At 46.4% G+C, this 24,724-nt stretch overlaps 1 protein-coding gene across 4 annotated transcripts in view; it reads right to left on the bottom strand.

Moving 5' to 3' along the window:
- The window catches only part of LRRFIP1 (LRR binding FLII interacting protein 1), a 94,838-nt gene that overhangs the window by 45,797 nt on the left and 24,317 nt on the right, over positions 1-24,724 (bottom strand). For 3 of the 4 annotated variants that reach the window (XM_067298717.1, XM_067298714.1, XM_067298716.1), the window contains exons 1-2: positions 8,326-8,531; positions 802-888 (exon numbers count right to left, since the gene is read on the bottom strand). In XM_067298717.1, the coding sequence (XP_067154818.1) occupies positions 802-888; positions 8,326-8,445 (207 nt within the window). In that variant the 5' untranslated portion in view covers positions 8,446-8,531. Of the gene's footprint in view, positions 1-801; positions 889-8,325; positions 8,532-24,724 lie in introns of those variants that run through there. The other variant, XM_067298715.1, reaches the window with a different exon arrangement.

Genomic DNA, 24,724 nt, shown 5'->3' with positions numbered 1-24,724 from the left:
GTCACCTCTGCCAACTTGGGCTTGCAGCACCCTTTCAGCTGCTAAAGCTTGCATGCAAACGATGATCTCGGTTTCTCGGTGCAGAGGGAAGGACATTCAGTACAGCTCCTTTTTGTCAAACGCAACAGGAGAACAAGCCTTTTTGGTCTTTAACTTCATTAAAGACCGTTCCTTCACTGGAAGCCTGTAATCTCCTACTGTGCCTCTGTATGTCAGTGTGCAATTCTGCTGATAGTATAAAACAACTAGTTTTTCCAAGATAGGGGAGCGACTACGCTAGGGTTTTAACTCCAATACTTTGGAGAAGGCAAAGTTTTGCCAAGTTCAATTTCTGCCGTTACTTTTGCCAACAGCGGACCATCATTTTTTAGAAAGAGGGCTGACCACAGCGCCAGCTTCGTGGCAATAAAGCAGAACAACCTGCAAGGAAAGAGTTACGGCAGCGCCAAGACTCTTCCATATTCATTAGATTTCTCACAGAGTGCTAGGAACACCTTCCCCCTCCGCCCCAAGTGCACATACAAGTTGCATATCTCAAAGTTTAATATTAAACAATGATTGCAAACTAACCACCAGTGTTTGCTGTGAATAATTACATTGGGTTCACCGAGATAAAATTATTGCCACAGTCCCTCTTTTTTCAGGCCATTTCATACCTTATGATCAACTAACTGAGCAACCCTAGCTCCGCAGAGACTATTAATGTTTCGGCAAAACAAAGATTAACCCTTTGCTCCAGGATCATGGATTATATTCAGGGAACAAGATGCTCGAAACACCTCCCCAAAGCCTCGAACGTACCTCTTTCTGCTGTCTCTCCAGTTCCTTCATTCGGATCTCCCGTGCCTCCGCCCGCGCCGCCCGCTTCGCCGCGAGCCTCGCTTCAGCCTGCAAAGGGGAAGGTAACGATGAAATCAAAGCCGGACAATTCAACGTCAAACACCCTCCTCAAGCGGGGCACGAAGTAAGGCGGCTAGGCTCGCCAAGACTGCAAACGCTTCCGTAGGAGTGAGTTCCCTATTGCAAGTAATGGCCCTGCCTTCCATAATTTGTTATGCTTCGTAGGCAGGTAATACACCCCCGCGCAGGCGCTACCCTCAGCTAGCAGCTGTGTTTAAAAGTGCTCTGCGTGTTGTTGTTGTTGTTTTTTTCTTAATTACTATTTGTATGGCTAGAGAGGAAACACTTGTCTTGAGAAAACAGCTTTATTAAGAGAGGCAAACGCGTTACGCGCCATTTCTCCTAGCAGCGGAGGCTGCACACGCACGCTCGCGAACGCAGCGTTCGCCCGCGCGCTGCTGCTCAGCCCGGCTACGTGCAGTCAAGCCCCAAATGACCCGGGGCAACGGCGTGGGGAGCCCGAGAAAACGCAGCAGCCGAACCGAAGCGGCCAAACGTCGCCGTTCGGGTCCAGGCCTCGCTACGGCGGGGACCTGCCGAGAACGGGCCCCCCGCGAGATCTGCGGTACCTGCTCATCTCAGCGGCGTCGGAAGCGCCAGAGCATGCTTTAAAGCAACGTTTTTAACGCTCCGCTTTTAATACCGGGCAAAAAGCAGGAAATGTTGTAGAGAGTATGAGAAGCTGGTCCAGGCTCGGTACAGCGCTGACTGGGAGCAGTTCCCCCAGCGCAATTAATAGCTCAGCCGAGAGCAAAGGGATCGCTCCAACCAGCCGCTCCGGGATTACGCTCAGCTCCTCCATTCCTAAACCTGCGTATGGGTGGGAACCTTGCGGTGCTGCCGAAGTTAACTCACCCACCCCCCCCCAAAAAAATAGACAGCCACTGCACAAAAATTTAGTCCACCTAACTGATGTTATATTAAAAAAGAAATACAAGAAATACACACACACACAAAACCCATCCCAAAACATCCCCTCCAACACTGATGTCCTTCAGTTTTCAAAATCTTCCTCCACTGAATTCCTTTGCCCCTAAAATTTAACTGCTTTGCAGGCAGATTCATTTCGATGACCGCTTCAGCTCCCTCTTGGGCAAATACAGTATATTTAACTGAAGCGAGTTTTTAATTCTCACGCCGCAGATGGCTTCGGCTTTAGAAATTGCAACAACAGAAAGTCTTCTGCGAAGGTAAAATGCCCATGGCGGAAAGAACAGAGCGAGTACGTTGGGTTTACACAGAGCATCGATTTCTTTTCAGTTCGCTGCTTGAATTTCAAGATAACCGGCTCTGCCTCGGAAAGACGTTGCAAAACACACCTGCATTTTAAGAGACCTCCACGTTGGCACCTGCAAACGCCCAGCTTGCGCCATCTCCACGGGCTGTTATTTAGAGAGCCAAGCGACGGCGCGCTCGGCGCTGAGCGTAAAAGGCTGCGAGCCGATGCGTGTGATACGAAATCCCAACAGCTACCTTTTGCCGGGAGCCGTCCTAACAAAAACCTACAGCGCTGCTGCATGCGCTCTAAGGAAGGGGAAATTTGCTCCTAGGACTCCGGCTCATTAAAGTACTTGCTGGGAGATAGAGGAAAAAACGGGAGATACAGGTTTAAATAATGCATTTGACTTCTTACAATTTAGAGAAGCGTTCAGGCACACTGAGACACAACCTGTAAATCTTAAGAAACAGCATGAAATGGAAAAAAGGAAACTTTCCTAACCCTGTAGATACATTTGAGCATTGCACTAGGGGACACTAAAAAGCACAGGACCGATTTGGGGGAAGGCAAGAATAACATCGATGCAAATTATTAGCTATATTTTTCCCATAAGAAAAACAAAGGACTCTCTACAATCTCCACGAGCAAAATATACTGAGCAATACATAACTCTTTTATAACTTCCCTCCTGCCAGAAAGGACAGAAACAAGTTTATTTTGGTATTAAAATTATTGTGGATATCTCCTTTATGAATTTCAATAGCTGGATGAACACCAGATGCCTGCATGCAGATACTGCGCTCAGCACGCACGTACACATTAGCCCTTCTGGTCTCCCTGTATTACACAGGCCAAAGGATTTAGATGCTTTCTAGCTGTGTCACGGAGCCAGATATTGTCCAGGAGGGAACATAACAACGCAATGAAGCAACGTGGAAAATGAAATAAATGTTTTGCAAATTCTTCTAGATCCTCCTTGAAAACAAGGCTCACCGGTTCCCTAGATACCGATACCAACGGCAGTAAATTAGATTTCTTTGTGGAACGTCACAGTAAGCGACCTTCCGCACACGGGATACCACATTTCAGGTAGACAAGTGACATATTTGTAACTGCCCCTCCAAGGGGTGTCTCCAAATTATTCCATTGCAGCTTGCTTTTTAACTTTTTAAGATATCAAATTCCACAATGAGCACATGTCATACTGGTACCTTGACCAAGAAGTCGACACAACGTTATTCCACCCAGAACATTAGTACTTTAAAACAACTCATTTTTACTGCATCAAAACACAGAATCATGGAATCGCTCAGGCTGGAAGGGACCTCGGGAGACCTCCAGTCCAACCCCCTGCTCAAAACAAGGTCAACCAAATTCAGACCATGTTGCTCAGGGCTTCGTCCAGTCGGGCCTTGAAAACCTCTGAGGCTGGGGGTCCCACAGCCTTTCTGGGACCCCACTCCGATGCCTGACCATCCTCAAAGTCATTTTTTCCTTTCTCCGGGTCAAGTCAGAACCTGCCCTCTTTCAGATTAGAAACCAGTGTCTCTCATCCTCCTGCCTTGCTCAGCCACGAAAAGCCCGGCTCTGGGATTCACCGTAACCTCACCCGATGTGTTTGAACACCGCTATTAGTTCCTTAAGGTCCCGTATCTTGCACCAAATGCTACCGATAAATTGGCCGTTACATTTCTAAACTCGCTGCAGTGCCTGGGTGCTATCCAGAAGCTTGCGCTGTTATATCTATCAGGGTTTCCGACAGAGATACCAGCTCCTTTGTACCGGACAAAGCTGGTTTTTAAGAAACGGGCCATCCTTCCCCCATGAGTTTTCAAATCCGCAGTAAAATGAGACTACGTGTGGCTACCGATAAGCAAGGAGAACAAGCTCTCAGCGGAGCGATACGATCAATACGACAAGCAACGGTCTCGACCTACCTGGCAGTACTGATATCACTAAGATGATGATGAAGCATGAACCAGGTATTTCCAAATAAAATTTATCCCGCTTCCTCAGGTGAGATGGGTTGAGAAAGACTTATCAACACGTTCTTACTCAACATACACCCCACTTTGGCACTTCTGCTCCGGGGCAAGTGCATAAATTTAAGAAACAGCATGTAGCCTCCCATCAGAACTGAGGGATAAGTAACAGCTCCAGAAAATTCACGGATACCCAGGAAAGTCATTAGCTGAAAAAGAGCAAAAACAGACCCGCCGCTGCGCAGGGTAATTACCTTACCTCGATGTTTGCAGCTCCTGTTCGGCTGAGGCTCCGCACGAGCCTTCGGAGAGCGTTCAGGGAGGTGCTCTGCCACGGTCAGGCTGGTCATTAAATGAACAGGGCATGGTCTTCATCACCCTGTTCCTACCATGCCTTAATTGATAGCGCTACCTAATTACAAGGAGCACTTTTGACGTTCTGTAAGCAGCTTTGGTGACAAACCAGGTGTCACTCGGGAGATCAGAGGAATTCAGCGAGACGGCGATCCAGGTCTTTTTTTTGGCGGCTACGGGCTTTCAGACGAGAGCGCTGGACTCACTAAGGAGCCCTTCCTCAAAAGCAGGGGCAGGACTAAACCGGCCTGCCTTTTTCCAAACCGCACTCCCGGGAAGTCCAGGGCTCTGTTTTCACATTAGCAGTTCTGTGCTATAAATATCTGGAGTTCTTGCACAGCCTGCAAACAGCAACTTGAATTTCACATTTCTCTCTCTGCTGACTAAATCGAAACAGGCTTTGCCTGAATGAATTTGGCCTCCTTCCAGCGCAAGCAGATAAACCCGTCAAGGACCAGCCCCGAGTCACCTTTAAGGGAGGTGGCGGACGCAGAGGGACACTCCTATCCCGCAAGAGACCCAGCGCTGCTGAACGTAATAACCACCAGTAAATTCATCTAGACTTTTACAATACAGACTGCAAAAGCTAAAAATGAAAGTCTTGAGGCTGCCAAAGTAAATGATTATTCAAAGGATTCAAGATGGAGAAAAAAAAAAACCTGCACCACTAAAATTGAAGGGTGAAGCAATCTTAAAATCATCTAAAATTCAGCAGTGACTCAGTGAGTAATACAGGCCTCAATCAAAAGTGACAGAGCACTGGCAAAAACTTAAGAATAAAAGATGAGGTCTAATTGCAATCATTAAAAAGCTTTTGTAACTTCCCTTTTGGGAAGCATTGCTCATCCGACAAGGAGAGCTGGCGGCTTCAGTTCTATCATGCACGTCGCATGAGAAAACCTGGGGGGGCTCTGTAAAGTCCTCGGGGCAAAGCAGGAGGAGAAGGCAACCGCCCTGCTGAGAAGAACGTGGAAATGCAACACCAGCTGGAAAAAATTGCCTTTATTTAAGTTGGCCAAATACACCAGCCACACACCCCTGCAGCATTTTTGTCACGTGCTGCAAGTGCCCCCCAAAATTTTTAGCTGCCGAGCTGCAACCTGAGTATACGGCTGCGCTATGCAATGCTTGCTGCTTTTGTTGGTCTACCCGTTCTGCGCTCAACAGCCCTGTTTAACAGCCGGTTTATCTGCAGCAGAAAAATCCCGTCCTAGGCAGCAGCAGGCCTTTATCGTGCCTTAAGGAGGTCAGTACGTTCAGCTCCCAACAGGCGAAAACCAGGCGCCCGCTGAGCGGGTTCGTTACTGTAGCACTGCCGCACCTGGAAAAAAACCCAGATATTTTATCTCGGCTGGAAAAGGCGACAAACGTTTCCTTCTCCCATCTGGCAACGAAGGTGGAAACCAGGATTTCCTGGCCCGGAGCAGGGCATCCTCTCCGAGCTCAGGGAAGCTGCGCGTTAGCTATCGAGTCAATGAGAGAATTGGCGTGGTGTCCCGCCGGGGTGACCCGTGTCCGGAAGGTGTTCCTCCTCTCCGAAACGCCCCGATGTTCCTTGTCGAGCTGGGAGCCCCCAGGAACGGCCGACAAAGGCCGGAAACCAGGCCGCTCTTCTGAGCGGCGCAGAACGACTCCGGTGCCTTACCGCGTAGCCGCGTTCGGGAGAGTTTTCCGTCTCGGAGCAGCAGCCCTCAGTGCGAGATGTATTCAGAGTAACCAGCCTCTAAGACTAATAACCAAAATTAGTATCGCCTGGTTTCTGTGGAGGCCTGAAGGGATATTGTGCCAGCATGAGCCACGCTCAGAAAGCCCTCTGATCACATTAGCAACATGATTTTAAGACATTCGCCTGCCCAACTAGATTATACTTGCAAACTGTATGCAGCAACCTAATACATTTCCGTGAGAACTATTCTCACACCGATTTAAACTCATTGCCAACGTGCTTAAGGTGCAGCCAGCAATTGGCCTTTGGCGTAAGCATAATTTTTGACGAGTAACGTTGTCCCCATCCGTATCCGGCTTTTCCCTCACGCGTTACATGCTAGCATTCACTCCGCTTCCTCTAGGTTACGCTTCGTCAGACAAAAGAAACCTGATAAGGCTTGTTAACAATTTAAAACTTCTTTAGACGAGCGGCACCTGGTTTGCAATATTCCCACAACCCGGGAGACCAAGGCGCCCGTCGGTTAAAGCTGCTGACACGTCGCGAGGCTTTTCTCCACCTTGTTTCCACGGGAGAGCAGACAATTTACATCCACGAGCTGCCCCGCGCTCCGGGGCAGCGGAACAAGACGGTCCAGAAGCGATGGTTAGAGGTCAAACTAGCACATATAGGCCAGCCAATGTTTTTTGCATCCGAGTCTCACGAAGCAAACACAGGAGGAAAATAAGCACCTCGGAGACAGCAAGCTGTTTCGACTCAGCCACAGATATTATTAAAAAAAAGTGCTAAGCAATTTTTAAAATATCTTGAAATTAAGATCTATTTAAAGCCACTGTGTCAGTCGTGGATATTGCCAAACGCTATAAAGTTCACATTGTTTGGATTTTTCAGGGTATTAAGTTGGCCTAAAGACAGATTAGGAAGTATTTCATAGTTATTTATTCTAATGGCAGAAGAAATATTCAGGGTTATGCAGGGGATAAGACTAACGACCTATTGCTAAGGAGCCAGCAAGGCCACAGGTTGACTTACGTTAACGAAGCATTACAAACTCATGAAAAACAAAGACACCTTCTCTTACTGAGGGATAAGTACACTTTGCACCACTTACTCATAGGACGACGTGCCCATGAATCACGTAGGGATGGGTCGGTCCACATCCTGCTCAGCTCCTCACCTTTCTCCCGGACGCGTACGGCTGTTAAAGGGCAGCATGCACACCGAAGTCAACCTCCAGCTCTCCTACCTCCCAATAAGCACGGACCGGTGTCTCAGCCGGACAGAGAAGCCCATTCTGGGCTTGCGTGACGGCTTCCATCTCACTCACGCGGTGACAACGGCGGACTGGGAGAGCGACGGCCCAGGTCGGCAGCCGAGTAATCCGTCCATTAAAATTTTATGGGCTGTTTTGAACACTTCTGCTTAGAAAACACGCAACTAAGTCATCCAGCACGTCTGCTCCCGTGCCAAACAGCGTAGTAAGCAGTTTGGATTTTAATATCTTGGTTTCTAAAAGGTGCTCTGAGAAAACTGCAAGCGTTTTGAAGAATTTAGCTACTTTCTGCGACTGTTATTCAGCGGCACGAATCACAGTTTGCTAATACCCCCAGCGCAGAGCTGCTGCAAATTAAGCACGACGTCCATAATGAGACTAAATTCTCAGATTATTCCAAATATTACAAAAAATAAATAAAACAAACACACAAAAGAAAACACACCCGCCAAAGTCAGAACAGCAGCACACACAACGTGTCTGCAAACCTTATTTTTGAACCCAGACCGCAAAGGCACGTTCAGCCGTACAACACGCAGCGCGGACGCCTGTAGCGAGCAACTTCAGAAATGCAGCGGCAGTTCGATGAATATTCACGAGCTTCAACACACACACGAGCGATACGGGCTACCTTTCAAGGACTCACATAAAGAGGATCGGAAAGATACTTAATGGAGCTAAAGCCACTGTCCTTAGTCAGGGGGAAAATATTTATGTTTCCTACATGTGAATTCACTGCAAACGTGCACAAACGTGCACGACTGATTAAACGCCACCGGAGCCGACGCGAGACGGAGCAGCCAGGGAAGCGCCGCATTAATAGAAATGATTCCGCGATCGATCGGCGCACTTGGACCCGCGAGGCCGGGGCAGGCGAGAGCGGCTCCGGGGCGGCAGGGCGCTCGTGCCCCTCTCCCTCCCCTCGGCTTACCAGGCTCCGCGCGGCGGGGCTCAAGCAGTCCGCTTCCGCCTGCATGGCCGCAGCCCGGCCTCCGCTCCAGAAAGGCAGCGCTGCGAGCCGCGCCGCCGCCTCCTCGCTCTCCGCTTTCATTCGCTCGGCGTCCCGGGAAAGGCGCTCCGCTCCGGCCGCTCACCCGCTTGCCCGAGCCCCGGCGCGCTTGCTTGCTTGCTTGCGTGCGTGCGTGCGGCCGCCCGCAGCCGGGGGAGTGGCCCCGCCGCGGGGGACACGGCTGGCGCGACTGGCGCGGGCGCCCCGGCTCCCGCCCGGAAGAAGGCTTGCCGTTCCTGGCGCCTCTCCTCCGAGCGCTGCGCGTATAGAAGCGACAGCCAGCTACGGACCTGTTCTAATTTGCACGATCATGTTTGCATTACCCAAATTTCCCCCCATTACTCGGGGGTTTAAGCCACCAGCTTCTGAGCAGATGCTCAGATGCGTTCACACAGTCAGCTTCTGCGTTTCCAGCTTTAAGATATCACGGACACACAAATCCAGCAGTAGAACCAAGCGCATTTAATCCTTTTCTTTCCACAGTTATTAGCACACTTGCTACTGCTATTCTCAAATCAATATTAGACACATGCTAGCTTGGGAAGCAGCTTCTCACGTTATCACCAGCAGAGCTGCGACGGATTTCTCTCGAGCAGTTTATATCCGAGAAAGCAATTTGGAGACTGCTTTCAAAGCTCTCTAGACTCGCACCCTTCTTCGGTACCGGAGGGAGAAAAACACCACCAGCAACAGCTGAACGATTCTGTCCTTAGCACACATCCACCCTCCAGGCAGAATATCCACGCGGCTTCTCCGGGTGTACTGGGAGCTCACATTCAGCAACCCTCGAACAGATGCTTGTAGGTATTCACACAGCCAGCACTTGCACCTCGGAAGTACACCTCTAAACTGCTGCTAATTTGCTGCAATTATGTCAACACGGTGCCCCGAGCTGTGCAGATGCGAGCTCAGAACAGGCGATCAAAGCTGCACGTGTCAGTACTGGTTTTGTTCTTCAGGAAAGAGCAATTACACCCCCAGTGACAAAACACTGCCGCAAAAGGAAAGGCCACGAAAAAGGTATCTAATCCAGGTCTCAAAGCACTGCAGAACAGCGGTCAGGGACACAGATGGGACAAAAAGAAGGGACCCAATCTTGCAGGAGGTCTCTTGTGACAAGCTGCATGAGACTCACCTCTCCTGAACTTCTAAAATACACTATGGGAAAAATCGGAGGGATTAGAGGACATGAGTGCTTTCAAATGACACACGCACACTTCAGAGCAGCCTGGCAAATGGCACCATACCCCAAGATCTACCTAAGAACAAGCTAACACGCTGGGGAGGCGCGCGGAGCCCCCACCCCTTAGCTGCGCCCAGTGTTTCCACCAGCCCAAGCTCAGGATCCCAGGGCTTCACCTTGGCAGAGCACACTGGGCCCACAGCATCTTCCACGCTGCTGACAGTATTTTAGCTAATTTTGAAGCACTGGCACTATTTTACATGCACGGAGCGATGCTTCGGCTGGATGCGGTGGCAGTCGCTGGATCCCAGCCACGTCCCACTGTTCCTGGGAAAGCCAGACGTGCTTCCTTTAAATAAGGCGCATTAGGGACGTATCACTCACACCATGGTCCCTGGGAGAAGACCTGCTTGAGCGAGGGGGAGCTCTGCATCTAGAAAGCAGGTTGTTGATTTTGTGGGAAAGTCTCCACCTTTGAGCAGACTCCAAAACCACCTGTTGAGCTTTTCATCCAGTCACTCCTAAAATTTACACAATCTTCTCTTGGTCCTTCTGTTATATAAAAATCTGAAGCCTCAGGTTTAACAGATAAATCCACGAACTCCTTGGCTGGCATAACCCCCATTTGGTGAGTTTTTGCTGCAGAGCAGTTGAAGTAAAACTCTTCACCTCCTCATTACTGGAAGAAACCAAACCTAGAAGTTACCTTTTCTCTTAATTGGCATTTTCCTTGATTCCAGTGTAAAGGACTCAGCTTTGCTTTAAAAGAAATTTCTGAACTGAACGGTCTGAAATCCACTTTGATGTGCATATGAAAATATAAGCTAAAACACCTAGAAAGAATTTATGTTCCTGTGAAGGAGAAAGACCTTATTTCCTAATCAACTACATGCCTCAAAGGTATTTTTCTTTGTTAATTAGAAAAATCAGATTTAAGCTACTCTGAAAGATGATAACCGGAGATCCAAAGATATACTGTGGCCTTGTATTCAGTTTCTTCTTGGTAAACATGTGCTAGCTAATATATATTATGGGTATGCCCACATGGCAAACTACTTGAATGACCAGCAAAGATGAACGCAGCTGCACAAGGTGATCTAGCTAGCGCACTAACAGTCATACTTCACGTCTAGTCAAGATTCAGAACAGGCAAAACATCTGTAATTTAAACCTACGTTTAACGAATATCTGTTTCTTCCCCTGGTATGGCCGAAACTAACATCAAAAACCAGGCCAACGAAACACGATTCAGGAGGAAATGTTTTCCTATTCAGATGGTTTAAAACACAGTCCGAGCCCTTTATTTAAGGCTGATAAGGTTCCTAGTCTGCAACAGTCGCCTTATCTTCCTTCGGCCAGAGCAAAGAGCAAAAATTTAAAATAGCTGAAGGAACAGCAAATACTACAGGTCTTTATGCAACCTAAAACACCTGACACAGAAGATAGGTGCCTCAGGCTCTTGCTGAAGTCTTGCTCCTCGCTCTCTTCCCACGCACAGCCTAAGCCCTCATTCCTCGCAGTGTCCTTGAGTGTCCTTCCCACCTGATCTAGCTGCCTTGTCTGGGGATGGGCATTAACAGCAGGCGAGTTCTGCCTCCGGGCTGCTGCGCCTGTCCACTCCGCCGCAGTGAAATACAGAGCAAGTCCTTCAAGTGCTCAAAACCCTCAAGCACTTTCTTTTGCAAGTGTCCTTGCGCCCAAGCGAAGTTACTCCGTAATTCCTGGAGAGGGCTCAGCATCTCACTTTGGCGCAGGAGCCGGAATCGGGCAACGCAGGAACCCCAAAGTCCCAACCAGCTGTGGCAAATGCACTTCTGGATTACGGCAGCTTACCTCAAGGTAGCCCAGGGACCGGTCGGATGCTGAAGTTAACCTTCAGGAAAAACATACCTTTCCTTATACATAGAAGTTTTAACAGGGTAGGAGAGGAGACTGATGCAAACCATGTAAAGCTGAAGCATCATTATAACCCAGCACAAAGGGGTATGCATGTTTTCATCTTGGTTTAAAACAGGTAGTTTGTTACGGTTTGCTTGGCTAAAAAACCTCCTGCATTTATTGGCAAATCTGTACCATCCTTTTTAACCACCCTTTTAAAAAAATTACTTTCCAAATCAATATGGAACCCAAGATGCTAGTTTTATTTGGTTTACTGGAGGAGTGTTTCATACCTCGTGCTAAATTAAAACACACGAGTGTGCGACACTCTTTGATACAAACGGAAGGATCGTGAGCAGCACGTCGTTTTAGTGCTAGTGACCTTCCATTTTTCAGTAACGCAAAGCTGACAGCATTCAAAACACGCACTTCAGCGTCTCTGAACCGATTTGATGAGACGCGAGGCCCACTCTGCTTGGACGTGCAAACAGGTCCTAGCAGATTTCCCCAGCACGGCATTTATCTCGGCACCCACATACACGCTCTCCTCCTCACCTCTCCTTCCTCCTGACACTCAATGCTCCGCTGAGTTGCTTTGGCATGGCAAAAGGAAAAGCAAGCACGTGTGGTTCCACAACTAGATGAGCTGCAGCGCAATCGAGGAAGCCAGTGATGCTCAGTGTCGGCATTTTACTTGATTGCTAGCTGGAGCCACTTAGCATCATTAAGCTGAGAGCAGCGGTTTGAAGGGCAGGGAGTCGGAGAGAAGGGAATTATTCAGAGCAGCTAGACAACACTGGCTGAAAGTGGGCATTAGTCTACCTATGAACTTCTTCAAAAATGAAACATCTATCTAGTCATCCCTCCCCTGCAGCTGGAGAGATAATCAAAAGACTTGAAGCTCTGCTAAGTAGCGTGACTTCAGTTCACTGTATTTATGTCTGTCCATCCCCATTTGGGACAGGACTGATATTAGACATAGCACGAGTGACATTAATTTAGGAAGACATTGAAGCAGGAAGACCACTCACAATGAAATATGCGTTACAGGTGCTACAATGCTAACCCGAGCAAATATGAAACAGGTAACGGGAAAGAATTCAGTACAAAAAGACATCTCTTGTGCAGTCTAAAAATTTAGAAGCTGGGGAAAAAAAAAGCAAAAACAAAAACAAAAGACACCCTCCAAAACAGCTGATGCTTTCAGAAATCTGGTAGACGAACTCCAGATTCATCAGAGGTACTAAGAAAAACGAACAACAGAAAAGAGACGGTGCCCTGGACAGCAGCTCAGGTTCTGACGACACAAACTCCTTATTGCTCTTTGGGGAACACACCTCGCCTGTGCAAACATGCATGCTCACACACAACCCAACGCAGTCATACACAAATACGGGCCTAAATCCTAAAAATAAATAAATAAATAAATAAAACTCATGGGCAAGAAGGGCCTTGAAACAGCCCCTCACCTATCATTACAGAAGGAGTTTGTGTCCGAAGGGGAAGAGAAGACACAGAAGGAACACGCAGTCTTCTCTAAGGCAGGTGACAATCACTGCTAATGCAAACACAGGCCAGGGCAGCCTGGCCTCCAACGCAGCTCACACCCAGCCCGGCATTTTTGTCTTCAGGGTGTGTTGGGCCACGGCTAGTTTCTCAAGAGAGAAGGGAAGCAGGGCTTCAAGTAGAAATAAACCCCTGAAATATCCCAGAAGAGATAAAAAAACCCAACATACAGAACGGTGGCTCCAACTTGCCCCCCCATACTAATTCTTAGGCAGAACAGAAGCCACCTTGCAACGCTATCCGTCACCTGCATACATAAGTCATCACTCTGGACAAATATTTGGGATATTATCCATTTATTTGTCATGATATATCGTTTGACTGTAAGATACAGCTTTGTAATATCCCAAAAAAACACCAGTTGCATTGCATGGAAACTCATAGGACAAATAGTTTCCACTCAGCCTATATTAATAGTACTGATGCAAAACCATGATTCATTACTTTGAGTCCCATAATAGCTCATTTAAGAATTACATCTACATTCACAGTTCAGTTTTCCTAAGACTTTGAATGCACATATAATATGCATACACATTGGAAAACTCCTTTTTCAACATATTTATATAGATGAAATGCATCTCTGCTTTAATACTAAGATAAACAAATAAACCTGTCCACATTTTCCTGACTTCCTTTGTATCTAAAAAACGAAATTCTAATATTTCCTTTATTGTCTCAAGTAGTACCTTCCAGAATTTTGGTAACATCCCTCTATATTACATTTACTGCCAACGTTGCAAACAGACGATGCAAGTCTCATTTTGTGGAGGAAAAAGGCTGGAGAAGCCATACCAGAAGAAAAATTGGGTTGCTCAAGCCTTTTTTTTTTTTTTTTAAGTTCATAATCTCATTCTTCTGATTTTCAAGAATGTCTATTAAAAAAAAAAAATCTATTGAGTTACACCCTTCTGAAGTCACGAAGACAGAAAAAACCAGGCGTGCATCTCGCTTCACCGTGCTGTCTGCTAGGGGCATCCTGGCACCCTTGCAGCTCGGCTGGCAAAGTTAACAAAACCTCCTTGTAAACGGTAACCAAGGCAATGAACTCGTATATACACAACCAAATGCTTCTTAGCAAAACAACGGCCGGTTTTCCTCACCAAAGCGTACTGCCAGTATCAACAGATGATTTTCTAGCGAGGCTAGAGCGTGACACAGCGAGGGGAGGAAGGAAGCTGCTTCTCAGCCGCACGGAAACCGGCGAGCTGCAGGCAGGGCAGCATGCACGGCCCATCCAGCGTTCAGCTCCGGGAATCCATTGCACTTCCAAATTCAAAAGCAATGCTGCCATGAATATTTCCAGATCGAATATATTAATGCCTCGCTGCTATTGAGAAAGCTTCTGAAGTTTGAAACATGGGTATGTGAAAAGTTAACGTGATTTTTCCATTTTAGAAGAGGCAGATTTAAGAACAGTTCCCCCACAGGCTAATAACTCCATGACAAATTATCTGTTCCTTTGCTTAATAATAATAATAAATCCACGTAACTTCAAAATCTCAGACTACAAGAGAGGAGTTAAATGGTTTTGGTTCGGAGCATCTCACAGAAGCTCAGTATACAAACATCTGTGTAAGAGCTGTGCCTATGAGCGACCCGTAAGAGACCTTTACTTATAGAAAATACTTCTCTGCTGGTTCACCCACAATAGTAGTCTCTGCCATCTCCTAGGTCCTACCTCAAACCTAATAAGCTTTGCAGAGCTGTAAGTGGTAATAACTACTTCCACCACGACTGGAAATTTTGTAAATTGAAACACCAGCTGTAAATTCAAAGACCAAGAAGAAGGGCAGAGATCCTACACTTCAACCCTACCCCATATTAGGGACATGAGCTGGGAAAACTCCAGAAGGACTTGAAAACTTGAGGAGTGCCATAGTTACCTTGTCAAGCTCTCCGATTCACCAAGCAACAAAAAGCTAACCAACTTCCCATCCAGGTGACAAGCCAACTCTCGCAATCCAGACTTACAGCTAAAAATAATCGTGGTTTCAGCCAAATGTTTGGCCTTCATATTAACTGCACGGAATAAACCAAAATGTCATCTCAAATGTGCAAGGATCATATCTTTATCTTAAGTTCTTTTGCAAACACTGAAGAAGCTTGTTATCCAACACCTTAACAGTAAGCTAACTTTGAGAAAAGCGTCTGATTTTGCCACATTAGGGAATAACAGGACACATACGGAGGGAAAACTCACCAAAAGAGCTATGACAGTGCCCCAAGTGACCACCCTAAACTGCAGTCTGAGAAAGTTTTCCTGAACGAGGCTCATCCACACCATGCAATCACGCATGACTGAAGTTTGGTGGGAGATTAACTGGTATGGCTTTTCCCATGAAAGGGTTTTCTTGCAAGGAGTTCTGAGACTTAAAAGAAGCGTCTCAGGCTGCTAGAGCTTTCTTCTTCTCTAAGCTCCAAGAGGCAGGAGCAGGGAGGACAAAAGAGCAGACGTCCCCCTCTGGAACGCCTATGGCGCTATTGCAACTTATCTGTATTTAACGAGTCAACATTCCTGGTCTTGCTTAACAACTGGAACCAAAGACTGGGAAGAGGGGGAGGGAAGGGACCTTCTGCTACTGAGGGATTAACACGTGGACATCACCCACTTTGGAAAAACATTTACTTATGCTGCTGCCAGGAAATCCATCTCGGAGATACAATTCAAGCATGTGATCAGAAGCTGGAAAGTCTTGTTGTTGACACGGACCCTTTTCCCCATAAACGAGGATAATGTTTACTTCGTAGAACACTGCAACGAACAGTTTGTCCAGCTCTACAACGTAAGAGGGTTACGGAGTCGCAACCTACGCTATAAATTATAATGCCAGGCAGTCGCAAAGGGCCGCTGCTAAAAATACTGTCTAAACAATAACTAAAGACTCCATCACAAGATTGGCACGGATTACCAAAGTAAATCCTACCAACGGGAATTGATCCAAGAACATCTGTAAAAAGCGATATCCTGCAACAATTCCCATATAGCCTGCTAACAGTTTTACAGGCAATCATTCCTTTAATACATGTTTTTTGGGGGGGGGGGGGATGTTAAAAGTCATACTCATGTAAAATTTACTAGTTAGCCAGAACGTTGATAAGGGCTCTTTCCCCCTCCTACTTTTTCATGTACCTTCACGTGTGCACCAGAAATGAAAAGCTTGTGCACAAGTTCTTCAGTGGCTTGTGTTTGGTCTCTGTTGCTATGCTGGTTCCCCCTTGTATATTAAACCACTGGCTTAGCTGTAGACAATTTAGCCGCAAACTGGATTCCAGTTTGAGATCTCCCTTTTCCTCCTACCACAAGTCCACAAAAGCGCTAGAAGCATGTTCTTCAATTTAGACAAACCCTCCCCATTAGAAAGTCCTGGAAAGCGCGAAGCAGCTTCAGAGGCGAGACTCAGCAAGAACGAAAATTAATGGGACTCAACTCTTCAGTTCTGTGAACTCCAGAAACAAATATTTTCACAAGCACTGTAGCCCCAGAGTCTTGCAAATGGGAAGGTCACCGCTTACACATAGAAAGGGATCAATAAAACTGTCAGAATTTGTATGTATAAGGCCACACCGAGCCGCTTTCGCTGCTATTTAGGAATACCGCCCCGTTTTTGTACTCTCAAAAAGCAAAACGGGGAGGACAGAACAGGAAGTTGGCAGGTAGCTCTGCAGAAGCGTCTTACGGCTTTACACTCCTACCAGTTTTCCGTAGGCCATCTACTTGGCGGAGGACCAGCACGGTATCAGCTAACCGCATTTAGGTCACTTCTTCAATTAACATTTTCCTCTCAAAATAGCTGTAGTCAGTAAATGACTGCTCCCACCGGAGAAGAATTTGGACACCACTGTGTAGATGTTATCTCAAGGAGCAAATTCAGAAGTTTTATACAACCTACGCAATAGGACATTCATGGAGTTTAGATCAAGACTGTACCACTTATTTTAAATTAGTTTTGGGGGAATCTACATTGTCCTTGGAAACAGCTGGATCATTCATCCAAGTAAATGAATCAGAATTGTCAAGTCCTGGAAGATGCTTAGAAGGGAAAAACTCATACAAAATAGCTAATTGACAGCATGAGCAAATGTGAACTGGAGTTTCACCAGAAAAACAAAAAGCTTCCCAGTGCTATCTACAGAAATACTTACTTGTGGTAAGCTGCATTTGGAGGTTTCTTCCACTTGTTCTACCTAACTTCTTCACAAAAAAAAAGAAATTTCCTCTTTTAGAGTAACCACATTGATCCTTTTAGCCTTTCCTCTATTAAATCTGCAGCATTTTGCAGTGACTGTTTCCGTTGCTTCAAACTTAGATAAAACCGACTTTCCAAAAGTACATATAAAATGGCTATATTCCAGAGTACTTTTTAAATACTACATTTCTATTTCATTTTACAACAGCATTTGTAACAAGCCACATGAAGTTCACCTGCAGCTTTCACAGGGTTTAAAGCAATCTGACTGCAAGAGGGACAGCACTCGAGCAGGAAGGTACCCAAGGGAGGTAAGAGCTTGGAAAACCTGTCCCACACTAAGTCTGTAACACGTACATCCCAGAAAAGACTTTAAATCTTTGTTAAATACACATATATATACACATATATTTTATATAAAACAAAAATAATTGGAATGCTGAATTCATTTCTTTGAAGGGCAAAACAGCATCCCCACTATAATACAGGCACTAGTCATCCAGGCAGTACAAATGTACGAGTAATACACAGAATTGGGCACCTTTTGCTTAATCCAAATATGAAATGAAAGATGGTAAATTAGCATCTTAACGACTCTGCATTCGCACTAGTTTGGTAATGTAGTACAATAATACAGATAGAAATCAGCTGAAGTGTGTTTCAGACTCTGGGTGCTGGACTGCCGTTTCCTGAACGGTTGCATGCAGACAACTCAGCTGCACGATCCACGCAGCAAAACTCAGCGGTAGCCTCAGCTCTTACCCAGCCACTTTCTGGAGTGGTTTTGCCACCTTAATTTGTTTTTGTTGGCTCTGCGCTCTGAAAACAACTCATATTTGCACCAGACACACAGGAATGGTACCAACTGGTTTTTACCCGTGGGGCAAAACAACTACTATGCTGCTACGAAGTTGCAACGAGCAAGTATTTCCCGCAACGTGCTCACCCACAGGCACCCGGAGCACGCAAACACCAGCAGAAAAGCTGAATTCAAAATGAATCCGGCTCTCGGCACACATCAGTAAGGAGCAAGCGCGTTTGTCCTGACCGTGCTCGCAGGGTGGCTAAGCACCGTAACCGGCCCTGGAGCCTGCAATAAGCAGCAGCGTTGCAGCCCTCGTCTCGTCTCTGGGGTATAAACACAGGTTGGGGGAGGCTCCCGGGCTGGGCCAACGCCAGCATCCTTTCAACACGGACAGAGACAGAGCTTTGGGTCCCGACTTGTAAAGAGAGTTGAAATATAAATAAGAACTGATATTCAGAGGACACTACAAGCAAGATCATCTGTGGGTACCTCACTCCAGTCTCAACCGAATTCCAGATTTCACCTGAATAAAAGCTGGCAGCTCTTGAACACAACTCCACACATTTACCACATTAAAATATGATACAGACCTCAGGAACTGCTCAAAACAGTGCCCATAAACTACTGCTCAGCTCAAGGACACTTGCTTGGCGGTTTAATTACCATTCAGAAAGCAACCCCAAACCGCCACCTTGGCCTCGCGTCACCGTAAGAACCATTGCACGTCCTGGGACGCGTGCCCACGACCAGCAACGCTGGGCCTGCACCACAGCCTTGGCGTCCAGGCAGATTTTGGACTAACTCCTTATTTTAAGGCCAAGTAAAAGGAGACTCGGACATTCCAGGTAATCCAGCGAATGCTCCCCAGCGTTACGCGCTCTTGACGTGCACCAACGGACAAGAAGCACGGAGGTGGTAAGAGATTTCAGATGTTCCCAGATGCGCAAGAGTTGGAAGAGGCTGGTCGGACCGCGGGGAAAGGGCCTGTTCCTGCTCCTGAGCGTTGCAGGGTATCGAGGAAGGATGCGAGCAGGTCCAGCGAAGTCAAGCAGAGTAAGAGATACGGGAGCAAGCGTATCTCTATGCAAAGCCCACAGGGAGAACGCAGAAAACATCGCCTGGAGAAAACACAGGATGAATATGGAGCAAAAGAGCACAAGAGGGAAGGGAAATAAGATACCACTGAAAATTCAGAGTCAGGAAGGGGGGAAAAAAAAAAAGAAAGAAAGAAAGAAAGAAAAAGGCCTAATAAACGCCTAGGAGACAAGTGCCAAAGCATATGAGACACAGGATTTAATAGCCGTACTGTAGTTCCTGCACACAAACAGCTCTTCCTTTAGTTTTTAGGGATTAGCCTTGGAATGGAGGAAGCTTGTAGCTCCCCTTTCCTGTTTATCAGGTAGCTGCTTTACTTCTCAGCTGCCGAAAAGTTTGCATAACAGAGTAAAACCAGCCATTGCTGAAGCCAGGGATATCTCGTTATTCCTGTCATGCAGAGAGAAGCAGCTCCACACAAACAACATTTTTTCAGTCCAATAAGCTCTTCCTAAGAAAATCTAAGTGGATTATGCTCTGAAATAGTAATCAACAACAGCTCATAAAGACGCTACAGAGTTGTGGGTTTTTTTCCCCTTTTTCTTTCTTTTTTTTTTTAATTGAATGCCCTGACTCAGCCAGGCTGAGCTGGAAACAGGATTTTTCACTTGCAAAGACAAAATCTGAATCGACCTCTAATGTCGCTCCAGTCGACTGGAAAGCAGAGTTAGAATATAGCAAGAGCTGCTCTTCTTCATAAAGGAGTTACATTTCTTCGGATAGCTAAGAGGCAAGGTTAGAGCTGATGCAAAAATAAATTGTCCTCAAATTTTATTCACCACATCACGAGAATCCTGCCACACCAGTTAGGAGATTGAAACTGAAAAGCTCCCAATGCTAAGATAAATGACACCATTATTTTAAAATGAGGCAAGATTAGGATTAGATCATGTCGGCTGCTGCTGTTTGAGAGTCACACTAATGTGGGACCATCCCATTTTGCAATAGGGAAAAATAGAACAATTTGTCTCATCACAGTTGAAAAGGAAATTTTTCAAGGAGGCTCCTGCCAAGAACTAGTCCCTGAAGTTTCATAGGTCTTTGCCACTATTTATGAGCAATTCAGAAAGCTGTTGTGCTTCAGTTTCTTGTCTAGAGAACAGAGATCATGCTCCCCTCTGAAGGAAAACTAATACAAGAAGTGATATTTTGAAATCCTCAGATACAAAGCATTACATTCAGAGACTTTATGCAAGCAGAGCAATTAAGAAACTACAAAAAAAGATGAAACTTTCACACAGCTATGGCATTGGTATTTACTGGATTTACAGCAGAGTAGATATGAAAGTAGCATGGCTTTTGGGGGGAAAATTTAATTTTTGGAAGCAACTTGCAGGACATGGCACAGCAGCTCTTGGCAGACCAGAGCAATAGCCCATGAACCGCAACTCAAAGGTGCTGACTCCAGGCAGGGAAGAGATATGAGAGGTGTCAGCATATCAGTACTTGCCCAGTTTGAAAAAGACTTGCCAAGTCCGGAAAGGTGTTAAGATGCAGTCTTTTTTCTGCTTATTAAAAAAGTTACATCATACTCTAACTCCAATAGGACAGTGATACAAGTACCTGAATAAAAGTAGGAAGCAACAGTTTTTACAGCTTTAGTCCTCTTGAAGTAAAGAATGATCCAATATCTAAGTGCCTGCAGTGAAGCAAGTCTCACAGGCAATATCCCATCCAGTAGATCACAGCTGACGATTTAGAGAAAAACTGATGACAACTTAGACCATATAGAAAAAGACCAAGAACGACCTTTGGAAAAAACAAAAAACCCCAAAAAAACTCCGCAGTATAATTTTAACTAGCTGAGCACTCAGTCACTGAGGATGTGGATGAAAATTGTTAGCATTCTCCAAGCTGACCTTAGGATAACAAAGAAGAGACCACAGTGGCAGGTCAGCTCCTCTGTATTCCTGCAGGAACACATGGTAAAGGTAATGATTAAAGCAGGGCTGAACCATTAAACGCATTCCAACCACCTGTGAGAAGAATAAAAAAGCTGACGCAAATCAGTTCACATTAAGAGTCCCCATCATTTTTTTCCCCCAGAACACAAATCCTACCTAACTTGATCTGTGTTTTATATCCGCTCTCTCTGCTTCACTATCAATACTTTCGAAACCAACAGCCGCCCCGGCACAGCAGGGTTTAGACGCTTACAGCTGTATCACCTTGCAGAGTCGCATACTGCAAGAGTTTAGCGTTTAAACCACCTAAAATTTGGAGATGAGACCTCATAGAGCCTCCGTATCGCCAGAAGCAGCCGTGATTTAACAGGTAGCTATCGCGCCCGGTTCAGGAGCACCACTTAACCGGCAAAGCAATAGAGCGCCTCGAACCCAGAGGTGCCGTCAGCAGGGGAAAACGATTCCTGGAGGCCACGGAGAATTCCTCGCGGCTTCTGCAAAACCAGAGAAATCAGCCACTTTGTCTCTGCTCAGCTCCAGACCAGGCTCTGCCCACCCGCTCGTCCCCGGCTGCCACATCAGCACATCGTACCCACTTAAAGTTGTTGTAAAACAACGCTGCCTCCTATATTACCAGCCAGAGCGCTGGTGAAATTTTACAGGGGCCGAGGCAATTCCCACATAAATCCACGGAGATTTAAGGGCATGAAGGGCAAGCTCGCTCAGCTGTTCACAGCAAACAGCAGTAAAGGAGGCAGCGCTACCTGCCCGCTTTAGGTGACTCTTCAAAAGATCTAACAACTGCTGCTATTCAAAATATTGTCTCAAAAGTGTAAAAATACAGGGTACCGAATCTGCAGATACTGCATGAAACCACAGAGTAAAAATTGCCAGGGAATGAAACTGGATAAATATAGCATCCAACTTGGATATACTCCATCCGCAAGCAACTGAGAAAGCCTACTTCCACCTTGCAAAAGCATTTAACACTACTTTAGGTCTAGCCAACGCTGAAGAACAGACTGCTGCGCTATTTATACTCAGAGATAAAGGAGCCAAAGAGGGTTTTAGAAAAACCTAGAGGTCATCAAACCTCAGTCTATCTAGGAGATGTAGCACTCCAACTACGCAGCTAGTTCTTCATAGAGGTGCTAGCAAAGAATAAGCAGGGGAAAAAAAAAAGGAAACTAAGAGCGATGCATTGATCCTCTGAAAAACACATTCAAAAAAGGGAAGACAGAAGCTAGAAGGGCCAAATATCTGACTGGCGTATGAATACATTCAGCTTAGTGCACTCCCCATCAGGTAACGGTGGATGTAAGACCCCTTCAAAATAAAAAATGTGGAGTTGCATCATTTCACAACACTGCATAACTATGAAATAGCCACTTCGCTGTGGGTAGCGATATCATAAAATCACCTATGTCACTGCTCCATTCATGCAGGGGGGGAAAAAAAAAAGGCGCCTGGGGAATTACACTGCTATTAATTCGATGGGGCTTCTGAAATTCTGACCACGTCAAGGCAATGTGGAAACCACCCTGACCGCGCAGAGGACATTCCCCAGCTACATTAATGGCTCTCTGACAAGAGCCACTGTCAGCAAATTCGGCTTCACTGAAAGTCTGTAGCAGCAGGGCTGGAAAGGCCATTCGAGTACAACGGCGTTTTGTGCAGATCCAGCATAGTATCCGTAGCAAGCCTGGGAAAAAGCAAGTTCTTTACCCGTGCAAGAAACAGGCAAATACCTGTTTGCTGAAGAATTTGGGCAATGCCTTATTCAGAAGGAGGAACAGGTTGTCTCATATTATTTTGAAGCCCGCATCAGACTCTGCTTTGCAGAAGGCTAAATACCGAACGTGAGTCTGGAGAAGCAGCAGGCGGCACAAGCAGACACAGCGAGGCTCCCAGGCCAGCCAGGACAACTGCCCCCACCCAAACGCTGCTCTCAGGGGTGGGGAGAAGGACGTTCCCGGCCCCTGACGTTCCCAAACAGACGCCCAGCGGTCTCGGCAGGGCACATTTACAAAACGCTGTCGCAACTCTCCTTTCCAATACCAGCAGAGAGGAAAGCCCTGCCACCTGAACGCCCGCTGCAAAGGATGCGACGTGCACGCTGCGAGTGACTGTATAACACGCTATAGCTGTGACGCACAACGCAGACCAAATACAACGCTGACACCACTACTGGGTCAACAGTACCCAAATTATCTGGCTGAAACCATCATCCACGTCGCTATAAATTTCTGAGCTGATCAGAATCAAATGTGACATTTGCTCTAAGGACTATGTTATAGATTTCAGGCTGTTTAAGCTCTGTTCTTAAAATGGTCTGTGGACAGCAAAGTAAGTGGATGAGTGTGCTACTGCCAGAATCCTTTCCTTGCTTTCACGCAGACTCGCAGAGCAGAACTGCTGCGGGGAAAGCAAGCCGTCTGCTGCAGTCACTGTAAAGTAAAACTCTTCTGTCTCCTTCCAAAAAAACATAGCATCCATCCTAGCTGCTTCGTCTGAAGAAATCAAAGTATATACAAACCATTTAACATTTTTTCCCCACCTTGTATAGTTTTTGTTAGCCCTGCAAGTTTTAGTATATATATACACACACTACTGGCAGTATTGGTCATCTGCCCCATATAAGAAACTAGCTAGCTGACCTTTTTAAATTCTGCTAGCACAGTTCATCACTCCAAATAACAGCCATCCGTCACCACCATCAAGCCAGACGAAGGGTTTATTTCCCTTTAATGACGTTCAGGATCGAGCTTCTGACACGTTCTTACATCAGCTTCACTGAAGCGGAAAGAACTCTGAACAAGCTGATCATCGCCAATACCGTAAAACCCTCTATGCAGAGGATCGATGAGGCACACGGATCGGCCCGCAGAGGCGGCTGCAGAACCTGACTATTTCCATGATGGGAGCGGGGACTGTTACAAGGGGAATTCACACTTTTCCCCTCTGCTGCATCTGCACCTCCGGCGCCAGCCCTCTTCCACCAGCAGTACTGCCAGCCGGAGGGCAGCCACCTCCGGACCCGATCTCCTTCGGACGCGAGCGCGCACCGCTAGCGAGGCAGCACGCCGCTCGCGCTGGTTTTTCCTCCGAGGAGCAACGAAAGCGCCATTCCTAAGTCGATGGATCCGAGCGACGGGGGACAGATGGCAAAGGCATACTCACTACAGGCTTCTCTTTCTGCAGGAGATGCACAGTGCTGCAGAAGTCTGTTGTACTAAAAAAAGAAAAAAAGGACTCGGACTGCTTACTGATCCCAAGGGATACTCCGGTACCAGAGCGGATTAGAGCCTGCTTTTGCTTTGAACAGCTTTCATATCTAATAGTGGGGCAACGAGAGAACTGGGACTGCATATCACTCCTTGCCCCTCCAGCACACAGGTTGGTAAGGAAATGATTTCTTTGTTCATTCCCCTACGGTATCTCAGCAAGGAGGGGGGGAGAAAAAGGAAAAAAGGAAAAAAAAAAGAAAAGATTTGCCATTTTTCAATCACATTCATGCTGCAAAGCTTCCCCATGACAACACAGCTGATTTGAGCAACAGTATTTCTGTAACTAACAAAAGAAACAAAAGATCAGGAACAAAAGAAAAACTGAGTAAGAAATGGAAAATCTAGTGCTGGAAATATGACTGAAGTGTTAAAAAAGAAAAGAAAAAAGAAAAAAGAGTCAAACTGCACAAGTG

This window comes from Apteryx mantelli, chromosome 6, assembly GCF_036417845.1.
Source record: "Apteryx mantelli isolate bAptMan1 chromosome 6, bAptMan1.hap1, whole genome shotgun sequence".
NCBI lineage: Eukaryota > Metazoa > Chordata > Aves > Apterygiformes > Apterygidae > Apteryx > Apteryx mantelli.
The sequence above is the reverse complement of the archived record's forward strand: the minus strand, read 5'-3'. Positions and strand labels throughout refer to the sequence as shown.